Source organism: Diadema antillarum, unplaced genomic scaffold (assembly GCF_040938485.1).
Source record: "Diadema antillarum isolate AM-2024a unplaced genomic scaffold, OU_Dant_1.0 scf00000028, whole genome shotgun sequence".
Classification (NCBI taxonomy): Eukaryota; Metazoa; Echinodermata; class Echinoidea; order Diadematoida; family Diadematidae; genus Diadema; species Diadema antillarum.
In genome coordinates, this window is record NW_027270917.1 from 5,634,541 (window position 1) to 5,648,892 (window position 14,352).

The window sequence follows — 14,352 nt, forward strand, 5'->3', positions numbered from 1 at the left end:
TTGATGTACGGGGTGGGGAAAAAAATTCTACCTGGTACTTTAAATTTTGAACCATGCTGTAGACTCAAGACCCATGGCAACACATATGTGGCGAGACCCATCCACATTAGACATACAGCGTAGTATCTCCTACACTTTTCAGGATGTGTAGCTTCGGTTTGTTTGACGAGGAAACGCACAGGTACTGCTTAACTGATTATTTCCTTCCACAAATTACGTGAACCTGTAGTCCACCACTACCCCTGATAACAACCAGAGTCCCCTGGCTGCTTGACTCCTTGTTTTGACCTCATACAGTCTATTTACGTGGAGGGCATAGTGGATATTAAATGACTATATCAGGATTTATCATTCTGATCAATTCAGGCTGAAATGTTCCACCTAGAAGATTCAGCCATTCCGACAGAAATTACTCTTTTGTTGAATTTCAACAGCATGTGACAGCCCAACAGTTTTTCAGCAGTCTGGTTCCATTTATTTTTCTCTCAACAAAGCTTGACATCAGTAAGAATGAAAAGACTGAGAATGTTTGTAATGATCAATATGTTCATAATACCATTCCAGAGGACAAGGACACTATCTTTATTCAGGAGTCATTTTCCACATCAAATGATATCAGTGATGGAATTACTCCTTTTTGACCTAATTAACAGGGGAAAGATATTCTATGAGTTCAATCTCAAGTTCAAATATCCCATCATAATCATATCATCTAGTTGGAAAGGTGCTTTATAAAGGATTGCTTCTTGCTTGATTTGCTAACAGTGTCTTTACTCATATTTATTTGCCCTCTTATTCAAAACAATGGCTTCAGGAGGCGACTATTTTTTAACCTAAAGTAAAATTTTGCGAGCGATAAGTTAGGAAGGAAACAGTGATATTTCTCAATAAAGACAATTCTTCAAGGCTCTAAACTTTGAATTAATTCAATTGAAATGATCACAGTGGTTGTCCTAAATTTCTTAGGCTTTTTGCCCCTAACTTTTTCCCTCTCACTCCCCTTACACACATACCCTTGCCGGAAGACACATCAATATTCCATAACGCCAGATTAGGACTAAAAAAACTGACTGAAACCTGCACACCACTTCCTGTTATGTTGAATGCAGCAAAACAGAGCCCACTTTTACCCCCTCTCAACCCTACATCATCTGGCGATGACAACATAATACCAACTGTCCCTCCCGGTTTTGCACACTGTCAGGTGCCATTTCGAGAGCTGTCAATTTGTGCGGGTGGCAAGCCACTCAGCACAACCTGACACCACATGTCCTGCTACGACTACTACAGTCGCAAGTGCTTAACTCATCCAATCCCGGGGTGATTCTGTTGCTAAAATATCGTGTGATGTTCGTTATTCCACAGGATAATTCGTTCGAAAGTGATGTAAGGTTCATTTATCCTGAAGGTTTGTTAATCCCAAAATTGAAATAATAATTCTTACATGAATCTCAACAGCTTCTGAAAGATAAGATTGGTCCAGGTGAGGACAGCTTGACCTAAGAAAAGTATGATAACCTGCAAACTGGAACTTAGAAGTGGGAGCTACTTCTCAACTGGATATTAGGGAGTTTTAGATTTTGACGCGCGGACGTTTGAGCCGACGCTTGCGCTGGACGTTCTCCTCTCCCTGCGTCGTGTGGAAAAGTAGCTTTAGATTACGCTGGGACGCAACGTATAAAAAATAAAATCGCGCCCCCATATGATCAGTGCATGAAGAAGCTCTCTACGTTGCAAACTGTGCAGATGTGAAAATAGCCCAGTACGCGTAGTGAAAAACTAAGGCGACGCAAGCTAAAATTAGATTGACTTTATGCGCACTACTGCGTACGCTCAGAACATGTTTTTTTCCTTTGAACGTCCGCGCGTCTAAAATCTAAAGCTCCCTTATGAGGTCAACCGAAGAACCCAGATAACCCGAAGAGTTATGAACTCCCTCTGAATCCTACTAGACCCTGCCATGCTGATATTGACACAGTGTCTGGTCACTTGGATGCTGTTGTTCTGGCAATTGGACACCTTCCTCAGATCTGGCTTCGGAGGACTACATTGAATATTATGACAAGGAGAAAACAGTAAGGGGTGGAGAGAGGGGACAAGATACTAAGCTATAGTGAGAAAGAGTGAGAAGAAAGGGTACAATGTAGAAGGTCCATTCTTACTCTGACAAGTTACAGAGATTTGAATCGGAAATAGAATGATGATTTCTTTCTTATTTTGTCTTCTTTTCCTCAGACCTGAGAAGCACAAAATGAACTTGCAAAACTAGCACATGCATGTGACTTCCTGAACATGTCCTTGGGTGCAGACAGAGTATACACTATGTGGCTTGCCGGATGAATTGGAAGATGATAGACCATTTTTACTTTGAAGTTCATGTATGCCATACATTTAGTGCCTTAAGATAGAGAATCCCAATCATGACCTGGGTACACACAAACCTGGGCAAGGGGGGAAAAAGGAGGGAAAGTTGAGGTTGTTGTTGGGGTGCCAGAGAAGGGAGAGAGAGGGGGTAGAGAAGGGGGAGAGAGATGCTCATCTGGGCTAGGGCCAGCAAAAAGAAAATGAATGACATCCTTCACTTGAGGATAGATCCATTGAATTAGGAGGGGGACTGAGGGGGATTAGCTGGAGGCAAGAGGGAGGGATGAGAGAGGAGACAGGAGGACCCCAAGTCCTGGAGAGGTCATCCCATGGCTTGTGGTGTGACTTGGCAAGAACTGGACGGAGGCGATAGATCCCTCGGAACTAAAAGCTATACCATGTAGGACATCACGGTCATGCACACAACTACACTGCTGATGAGCTTGGTTATGATCTCAAGTTGAAATATTTCACTCCGGGATGAGGAGAGAATGAATTGAAAGGAGCAAAGACAGACAGAGAAAGGGAGAGAGAATGGAATGATGGATGAAGACAGATATTGGCACCGTAATCAAAATTTGATGAACGTTTTCAAAAGAGACAGGACTATGCCATAATATCCACATTGAATACTGCTTCAAACTGCTTTTCTACCACTAGGTAGCATATGAGCAATACTTCTTCATACGGGCGAAAAGTTTTATCACTTGAAAACAAGCCATGACTAACAACAACTGTACATTCAAACACATTACAAACCTATTCATAGCTTTAGCAGTGCTACTAAATCATTGCATAAAAATTAGTAAATAATCATCAAACAAACAAATATATGACTCAAGCAGTAGGATGCATTACTCTACATACATATTTTCAATTGAACATGCAATTTCTGGCAAGAAAGACCATCATTAAGTCACAGCCATTATTGGAAAGAGTGCACCCAAACTATATGGTCAGTTTTACGGTAAAGGGTGTAACTTTCAATTTTTAGCCTTTTGGCCCACCCTGAACACATAGATTTACAGATCTCAAAGATTTTTTCCCATGTGAGTCACCTTATGAGTAGCCACCTTGGGTAGCATAATCAGGTCCAGGTATTGATGCGTTTTGTTTTGACAGTCACATATGTACCCTAAAAATGACTATTTTGTTGCATTGAAATCTATATAACATTTTTGAAATGTTAATAATTTTCTACAGCAACTGCAGAGATCTAATTTTTTATGTTAAAAGCATAGTTGTATGGTCAATTGAAATGACCAAATTAGTTTGGTTTGTATCTGGCCCTTTATTTTAGAATACTATGACTTCAAATTTGGGGTTTCGGAGGCTTCATTTTCCGTTAACAATTGTTTACAAACTTTGATGGACAGTAATGATCAGTGGATGTGTTTTGGTTACTTTCTTTTATGCTGAAAATAGTAAGGTACAGCTAAACTTTAGACTTACATCAAAGTTTACTTGATTCTAGGGCTATTTGAAATTTTGTGATAATTTTATTCCATCAAGTGAAATTTCCGTTAGCAGTTTTGAAGCCTCCGAAACAAAGTGTTTAGTCAAATAATATGAATATAGATAAGAGAAGCGACCTAATCTATATGTCAAAATGTAGGATATGGGGCCCTAACCTAATAGACCAAAAATAGTTAAGATCCGCCAAACTCTCTGAAAATAGGAGACAATACAAATTTTCCGTTAACACATGAAGCCTCCGAGACGCATGAAGCCTCCGAAACAGCAAAAACATCTAATTTGACATTTCTGATAAATTCTTTGAGTGTCTGCCCCAAATTATGCCATGAAATCATCAACAGACATGGACAGACAACAAAAATGATAAAAACATTATGATACTGCAATAATTTTTTGAGCTAATACATTTTATAGAGAAAAAGTGGTTTCGGAGGCTTCAAAAGGATGTTAACACTGCATTTTTGTGATTTTCTCTGGACAAAATCAAATTAGATTTATTGTTCACCCACCCAATGATCGCTTATGACATATCTAACGATATTTAATCACATTCAGTTTTCTGGCTGCTTTGTTTACTCACTAATATAGATTTACTATACGATTTACCTATTTCTCTTAAACAGTGCAGACGTGTCACACATAACTCACCTTTTCATTCAGCAATAAAATATTAGCAGATGAGGATGTTGCCCCACAAATATGTTTAAACAGTGTATATCAACCAAAAAAGACACAATTTACCCATCACTTTCTACATAACATACATGATTTTCATAAAAACATAAGGCATACCAGATTAATTTTCCAGATGTTTCGGAGGCTTCATTTTATGTTAACAGCATGTAAATGGAATGTTTTGATTACAATTTTGTAATTCTAAGTCTATCAAATAACTGTTTGGACTGAATGAGACTTAATGATTCCTCAAGCAAGGTGTAGATAGTTGTTTAAATGTATGAAAAGCATTTATTTTGTAGGTTTCCTTTTGAAACAATGGAACAGGCTAGATATTGTGAGTAATGAAAGTGACTTCCAGCTTGCGTGCATGCCCACATCATGCAACAGTAGTGCAACAAAGCAAGTAGTTGTGGATACATCAATGTTCTTAAGTTGGATAACTCATTTTTACTCTTGAGAGAAGTTGCAGTGTTGTGACCATATTTGTATCACTCTTTTGACTGGTTAGACTTTGATAATGAAGACCAAACAATTACTTGATTATTTAGTGTTAAATACACTTTTTTTTTTAAAGAACTGAACACTATTCCTGTCCTGAAGATTCAAGGACTTTAATATATGGTTATTCAAGAGGGAAGCATACACTTAACTAAGAAATATATTACTTTTGAATTTAAGGTTGTATCTTTTATGCATGATCCAGAGCAAATGGTGGAAAATACTTTTTGGATTTTTACACTTTTGACTCACTATCATCTGAGTGTAATAGTTTCGAAACACAATCTTTTACATGTCCATTTATAACCCATTGACAAATCCATTCCATTGTTACTCACATGGCATTTGTTTTTGCCATACTAAAATCTTTACTTTTTCAGCTTTCCATTTCTTAACAAGTTCTTTGGCTTTCATTTCCAATACTTATTTGGAGGAAAATAATTAATCAATAAATTTGTGATTGGATTTGAAAATAGCTAACATCTTGCAGATTATCATTTCTGTGGTGTGACTTGGATCACAGGGTACTGTTTTGGAATTATGACATTTGATTACTTCATTCAGACAGGTTTTCATATCAATCTGTATGTCAGATCTGAGGCATGCAAGGTGCAATACAATCTTGATACTATACCCTATTTTCCATACTTTATCATGCTGGCAGTGACCACTTGACTATTTTTGATTAAACAAAATGTAACTTGTGTTACGAAACATCTCTTCGCATACATGTGTGAGACTCTGCGACATGTTTGCGGATGTAGTTCTCAGTGCAGTAAATGGACAGTAATGGTTGGGATAGGATTGTTTATAAATGACATATAGACCTCTACTTATAAATAGCCTGTTGCCATGGGGTACATGTAGTTTCCATGGGTGGGTGACTGGAGAAGTTATGTTCACAAAGAACAATATTGAAATGATTGAAATCTTTATAATCTGTTTAGTCCTGGCTTTTCTGGAAAAAGTTACAAGCCCCTAACTATTTTGAAATTCAAAAGGTTAAAACTGTAGTCTGTGGGTTTATATACTATTTAAAACAAACTTGTGGGTTTCTAAAAAACTTAGATATTTAAACACATTTGCTGCTTTTTAATTTTTTGCTAAAAAGGTTGTCATTTTTAGAAACAGTAAAAGTTCTGTTAGCAATTTCTCAATGCGTACCTTCAAAAACAGGCCTCCTAGCTGTCACAGGAGTCACACAAACTGGAATTTTATAAAATAACTATAAAAAAAGAAGCCTTTGAAGAATTAAAAAAAAAAGAAAAAGAAAATGATATGAAACAGGGGTGACTTGTATACCACCGAAAAAGAAAGTAAAATTCTAACTATCATATATTATACGGAACTATACATTTGGTCAACATTTTTTTTTTTTAATTCAAATTCGTACACAGTCATGGGTAGGGTATGTACATTTATCTTTTCAACAGGCGATTCTAAAAGATGACTGGGATCTTGACCATTTCAATTTCTATTGAGCTCCATGATAATATCACCAATATATTGATTATTCCAACTCCATTTTGATGATGACAGTTTGATGATGACCCTAACATGGAATGGCTGATCAGTGTTTAAGATTGCTGTTCTATGACCATGATCACTGCATTTGATAGCTATAGTAGGGGATATCAGGCATGGTCATATGCAAAAGAATGTTTATACACATTTTTTCCCCTTTCTATATTTTACAATGCTACACATTTTGTATGTTGTAATCTAACCGTCATGCCATCACATAGTCTATTTTCTATCCCTTTCTCATCAACAGTTGAAATTGATTTCACATGTTACATGTATATAAAACAATTATGATGGGTGGTTTATGTCAATATACATCACACAAACTGCACTTATAAAGCAAGCAAACATAATCTTTGCATTAAGTCTATAGCTACAGTTCTAACTCATTGAAAGTAATTCTTACTGCATTATGATGAAAAGTTTGACAAATGCATACAGCTGTACATGTGTGTAGCCTGATCATGTTCTGCGTTGCCAAAGTCATGGATATGCAAATACAGTGTATGTATACAACTGAGCATAAAGATTTAAAATATTTTTCTTTGTCTCTTAACATATATGTTGGAAAGTCTTTTTTCTGCATACAAATAAATACTATTTTACATGTTACAGCATTGTTAGTTATTTGGAAACAATCAACTGCATTAATGTACTTCATATCACCTTAAAATGGACCATTTTTGCATGTTAACAGTCATGATGAAGCCTCCGAAACATGCGTTGCTGCTAACTTTAAGCCGCAAATAAAAAAAAGAAAAAAAGATGTTCCTAATCAGTGTACTTTTATTGCTACTGTTGCAGTTTCCTTTAGAATCATATTGCCTCATGTAATGTCATAAATTCAAACTGAGCATTGCTCAAAGTGTACACGGTTTGTTATTCACTTTTGTGGAAGCCAATTTCCTTCTAATAATAAGTACATTTTGTATGAAGGGTAAACATTATGCACTGCCATAAAATGTACATCTGTATACTGTTATTCACATTTTATTGATGCCTTGTTGTTATTCTAGCATGTAGTGATAGTTGCTTACTGTAGTTTTCTTATTCTAAGTGAATACAGGACTAGAACTTTGTGTTAGCAGTTTTGAAGCCTCCGAAACACACTAGTTTGTTAACTGAAGCCTCCGAAACTCACAAGTCTGAAAATTTCAACTTTGTCAAAAATAATCAAATTTCTTTGGGATTTGGGTTGATAAATGTTTGTTACCAAGAGATAATTTAGGGCTATGTTTAGAGTGGCTCTTGCTTCTAGAACATTCTTTTAACTTAAAGATAATTTGTCAGGTACCATTTTTACCTTGGAATTTGAAGTTCACATCCAAATAATTGCAAGAGCGAATATCTGTTGGGGGAAAAGTGTTTTGATATTTCAAATATATGTTCACAGCAAATGAAAAGTTGTATTACCTCCACCATTTATCTTCATTTGGTTGCTGTGGGTGATCAAAACATTCTTGTTGTTTTTACCTAAATTTATCTAAAATTCCATAATAGTCACTTCATTTTTCATATTTAGCCTAAGAATTAAGCTCTGGAATGACAAAATATTGAAAATATAGACATTCCTATATAAAATAAAGGCAAAGATAAAAATGGAAACACAACTTTAATTTTTGACCCTTGCCACATCAAAGTTACACCCTTTACTGTAAAACTGACCATATACAATATAAGGAATATTATACTGATGAGTGTCAAAAAGATGCATCATGAAGCAAAATCAAATATTGCACAGTCTAGTTGTACTTCTCTTCTTCAGTATCTATGGATATAGCATCCACCATTTGAACAAAATATATGAAATCATGTAGTCAGCAGAACCACCAATATATGAGGCACCAAATTTCTGCAAGATCAAAATTCACTCTACACTGAAATCCCTCGCTGGAATCAATATTGCCTGGCCCCCGGGGGAAGACTTTTAAGGCATAATAATGTCCTACTCTCATTTTCATGTAGCATCCCGAACCAGCTAGTCATGAGGAAGCAAATCACTGTTTACCGCTTCAAATTTTCATCTGTCCCACGACTGCAGTCGATCTAATTTGGTCTTATCATACATATGCTGTAATACCGAGCATGTGAATTAATAAACAGGGCTAGGAACTCATGTGCCATAACATCAAGTATCTCAAATATCACCGGCACAATATTTTCAGTGATGTTTTCTCGTTTCAACTCTCTTCAATATCCCATTTCCATCAAGCCACCATTATTTCAAGTACAGGCTTATGATGTGCAGTCTACTGCATTTTTCCCTTCATGAATATTCCTTGTATTTGACATCGATTAGTTGCCGTTGGTATCAAATTGCACAATCTGTTTACCACTCAGCATTGTGTTCTGTTGTCAGTAATGTTGAAAAATAATTATCAATGACAGTATTTTGTGATGGAATGCTGAAAAATGCAGATATAAAACCAAACCAAAACAAAACAAAACAAACCAGACTTGCAAATGTTTTGCACACTACAGAAATATTGCAAATTAATCCAACGTATTCTACCAAACTTGGACATTAGCCTTTTTCCAGTCAGCTTATCACATACAATGTACCACAGAAGAAGGATATTTTCCTGGGATGTTTTTGTGTCCTGTCATGAATGGATAACCTCAAATGTATTCACATCTAATCAGGAGATTAACCTGGCTCATTGGAACCTGGCTCGGAAGAAAGTATCTTCTGAGGCACTCAGTCACAGAAGGACATGGGTTCAAAGCCCCTGTAGCACCTGCTGTAGTCAGTGTCTTCTCCGAGGATCCCTTCTCCTTTGATCATAAGGACAATCTCTCTCAAAGAAATAATTAGGACTCATCTAGTTTTCTGATGCAGAATTACATTGTAGGCAATGATCTTGTGAAGACAGGAATTATGCTGAGGCCAAGAATCTGCAACACTTCTCACAAGGAAAGTGATAGAGATTTGTAATAGAGGCACAACCAAAGTTCCAAAAGCAGCAATACCCACACAGACACAGACACACAGGTACACACACACACACACACACACATAAACACACACACATAAACACAAGCCACAATCCTTCCCAAATCTTGAGGACTGAAGGAGAAGTTCAAACCTGAAGAATTATCTTGAAAGTGTATATATCTCATTTCCTTTCCCGTAGAGCCACAGCCTTGTTTGAAGAAATTGTCAGCCAGAGACCAAAGATGAATAATTTCATGACAATAACACAAATACTAAAATTTGTGCACAACATTCATTGTATTTGTCTTCTATAATCAATGAAGCAAACATAACATCAATAACAACTATAGCCAAGACATTTATCCATTAACTTCTGCTGACAACACTGATCACATCCAACAAATGTAACAAAAAAATACAATCTAAATTGCCCCATAACAAATTGTGCATTTTCTGCGAGTACTGAATTCAATGAGCCTCACAGAAAATGATTTCGAAGCATTTATAAACTGACAGGTACGATAAAAGCATCTTGGCTTATGGACGCTAAAGGGATTGGGGCTTGTGGATGCTCAATTAAACAGAACAGCAGGAAACTGAGCTGATGGATCAAGGATGACTGACCGAAACTTAGTGGCAGGTCAAATTAGAAGAGGGGTGGAGCATGCACATCTTGCAAAGCAAAGATAACAGGATGATTCTCTTCTTTTTTTTTTTGCGAAAAAAAGCAAGAAATCTGCTTACCTGTGAATCCAAAAGGGAGTAGAGCCATTGGATCGTCTTGTTGTGCTCGATGACTCCATTCATCCCGTCCATGTAGAGCATGATCTGACCAATGGCTGGGAAAACAAGATATCACAATAATGATAATAATAATAATAATAATAATAATAATAATAATAATGATAATAATAATAATAATAATAATAATAATAATAATAATAATAATAATAATAATAATAATAATAATAATAATAACAACAACAATAATAATAATAATAATAATAATAATAATAATAATAATAATAATAATAATAATAATAATAAACAAGTTTTTTTTTTTTGATATGATCATACACAAAACAGATCAAAGTCTCCAAGAACCAATACAACCCAAAAGTGGTAATTCAACATTTACAGGACCAGTTTGTGGTCACTGCCTTTTGTTCTTATGATTTAAGTTTCCATTTCAGATAGTGCTGGCTGAATGTAAAATATGAGTTAGTATTTAAATAAATAAATATCATAAAATAATAAAATACATATTTCAATGCAAATTGATTTATGGATCTTTTTTTTTAATTTTTGATTAACTGTGCTAAGTGCTTTGGATATTCAAGTAAATTGGCCAAAGTTGCTTTTCAATTCGAAAGCAAAGAACACAATTCAGAAGAAGCCATGGGGGATGGGGATGGGAGGTGGGGTGGCTCTGTAGCATCCTGCACAAAAGGAGGCAAAGTGCACATTTTGCTTCTTTCTTTCTTTCTTGTTGTTGTTGTTGTTGTTGTATTTTTTTTTTTGGGGGGGGGGGGGGGGTGGTGTGTCTTACCTCTGAGTATGTAGTTCTGATAGTTCTGATCGGCGTCCATGCCGAGCTGGATGAGGCAGTCCAGGCCATCAGAGCTGACAAACTCATGCACCAAGTCCTTGTCATCCTGGAAAAAAAAAGATCCACAACAAAGAGGAATATAATTGATAAAGTCTCCATCAATTTACGGCATTCCTCTCTCATTCTCTTTCTTTTGCTCTCTCAACTATCATATATGCAAAATATGGCTGTTTCATTTCAGTTTATGAAAGCCACAAAATTTTCAAAGTAATTAGCATGATTATAGTATCATTCCATTCATCCTATTGTGATCCACTTCCCTATACCATAGTCCAGATATTCTGTCACAGCAATGTGGACCAAGCTTGTGAAACATATTACATGCTTAAAGAATAATCATCATAATGTCTAAATTTGATCCACTGGTTGTAATATTAGAATCATTCAGTAGCGAAGAGGAACATACATACATAATAAAACATATTGTTTCTTATCTCAGTAGAGATCTTTTTACTCATAATATTCTGGGTGTTTGCTTTTTTGTGTGTCTCTTTCAGAGTATTGTGTAGACATTCATGTTGCTTACTATATGGTGTTCTGTGTACACAATGCAACTTTTGAAACATTACTTGCAAATATCATGAGCTTTCTTATGCCCACTATCCACGGATGTGGTTTGATCTTTAAAACAGGGAAATACAAACCACACTATATTGTATAGAACACTTTAACTGCCAACCTGTGACCCTTTCAAACCCCCTGTGGTATTTCATCATATTTTGTTTTTACCAAAGGACAGAATCACACCTTGCATCTCACTGAAAACATTAAAAGTGCAAGGTAACGCCCTAAATGCTCACTTCAATGTGCATGTGCTGAGACTTACATTTAGTTGTTCTGTTTACACTCGTTTTTGCCAAAGTGGGCTAGCCCCACCGATAGTACGGTACTATCTGGCCCTGCAAAATAGCAGGAGTTAGCACCCCAATTGCAGTGCCAAGCAAGTGAGTGTAAACAGAACGAAAAAAATAATCCTGGGCCAAGCGACGGAGACGAAGTCCGACCTCACTGACCAATCAGAAACGAGGTAATCAAGTGCTGCCGGTGCGTGCGTGTACGTGTACAGTGCACAGCGTAATTATGAATATTTATGTGGTTTGGAAAGTCCGGGGCTAAGAAATACGAGTGTAAAAAGGTCAGTTTTCTCCTTAGCCCCGGACAAGAGATAGTACGGGACTAATTGGCGAGTGTAAAAAAGCTGAAAAAATTGGTACGGGACTAACGATAGTCCTGGGTCAGAGAAGTCCAGGGTTAAGAAACACAAGTGTAAAAAGCCCTCTAGTTTCCCCAAGTGTATATTCAGCATTATTATCTGAAGTAGTCCCATGCACCCATATATATAACTGTGATTCAATGTGAAATTGATGTTTCATGCTCATTGACCTGAAAAGAACCTCAAGTGTCAACACTGCAAAGAACCTGCTATATGTGCACAGCCGTTCAAATAAAGCAAAGTTCATTGTAAGAAGTAGCTGTTTCAGGCTGTCAACAGTATATTTGATTAATGGTGTATACACATATTTTTTAAAGGTCACATTTCTGGCAGTAAAGAAGCAAAGCAAATTTAAACAACTTTCTCCTACTGAGCAGAAGAAAGAAATCTGTGAAAACGTTAGCTAAACTAAACATGGTCTAGTCTTGATTCTAGTCATTGTGACTACATGTATATTCCTAGAAAGTCTCTAAAGCCCTTTTTACACTTGTGTTTCTTAACCCCGGACTTTCTCTGACCCAGGACTATCGCTAGTCCTGTACCAATTTTTTCAGCTTTTTACACTGGCCAATTAGTCCCGTACTATCTCTTGTTGGGGGCTATTACGAGAAAACTGACCTTTTTACACTCGTATTTCTTAGCCCCGGACTTTCCAAACCACATGAATATTCATGATTACGCTGTGCACTGTACACGTACACACACGCACCGGCAGCACTTGATTACCTTGTTTCTGATTGGTCAGTGGGGGTCGGACTTCGTCTCCATCGCTTAGCCCCGGATTATTTTTTTGTTCTGTTTACACTCACTTGCTTGGCACCGCAATTGCGGTGCTAGCACCGCAATTTAATAACCCTGCTATTTTGCAGGGCCAGATAGTACCGGACTATCGGTGGGGCTAGCCAACTTTGGCAAAAACGAGTGTAAACAGAAAGTGGGCTAAGGATAGTTCCGTACCAATGGTGGGGATAAGGCCCCCCTTAGCCCCACCGTTGGTACGGGGGGCCTTAGCCCCACCATTGGTACGGGACTAAGCAAAAATTTGCAAGTGTAAAAAGCCCTTAATATTGTTACCTAGTACCACAATATATTCTGTCTAGTCTTGATTCTAGACATTGTATCTGAGGGGGTTAGTCTCTCATATCATTACCTTGCACCACACTACATTTTGTCAGGATGAGATATTGACACATCAGATTCACCACGCACAAGGCTACTACTTACAAGCACCATAAAAGATGACAAAAGAACTTAAATATGTAGATGTAAGTGTCAAGAAATCAAATCCAACTGTGACAATGTCACAACCAATAAGTCTAAAATTTAACAATACACAAACATCCCACTGATTATGTATTATTATAGACAAGCATTTTTTTTCCACTATGGAGATTGGCAAACTTTAACTGACCCAAGCAAATGGCCCTTAGTTCCTACCGGACACCCCTGGTTCCTACAGGACACCCCTGGTACTATGATTTGATTTGATTTGATTTGAATTTATTTCCACTTGAGTTCACAAACGTATGAAATAAACATACCTGAGTACATTATTATTGTATTACAATTATAACTATACATACTGTGATACATACTACAATTAATTACTATACATACTATGATTGTGATGCATTGCACACACAAAACAGTACTATTAAAAGACCCACTATTCTCTGTCATCTACCAACAATACTGATTTATGAAATATGCTGTCATCACCAAACATATCCCCTTCGTCCCACCAGTAGGGCTGCTCTGAGCTCCAGAGGTATGGAATTCCAACTGGACAAATAGTGCAAGGTTACTGGTATTTGCCCAACTTTAAAAATAAACCTCACCTATTGTGCACACACAGACATTCGCTGAAAATGACATCTCTATTTGTCAGCCTGTTGTTTTGACGGTAAGGTTGGGGTGATATAACTTGTTTCTATCAGCCTAGGAATGCAAAGTCATGTGGTAAGACATGATTTACAGTATCAAAGCTTGTCTCAGATGAACTTGGATAGTTGCATCATATCTATTCTGGTGATTTCCCCCAAGAATCAACAAAAC

At 36.9% G+C, this 14,352-nt stretch overlaps 1 protein-coding gene across 1 annotated transcript in view; it reads right to left on the minus strand.

Moving 5' to 3' along the window:
* Positions 1-14,352, minus strand: part of LOC139736144 (FH1/FH2 domain-containing protein 3-like) — a 184,544-nt gene that overhangs the window by 118,140 nt on the left and 52,052 nt on the right. Inside the window, exons 5-6 of the mRNA XM_071646877.1 lie at positions 11,025-11,130; positions 10,220-10,314 (exon numbers count right to left, since the gene is read on the minus strand). Of these exons, the coding sequence (XP_071502978.1) occupies positions 10,220-10,314; positions 11,025-11,130 (201 nt within the window). The remainder of the gene's footprint in view (positions 1-10,219; positions 10,315-11,024; positions 11,131-14,352) is intronic.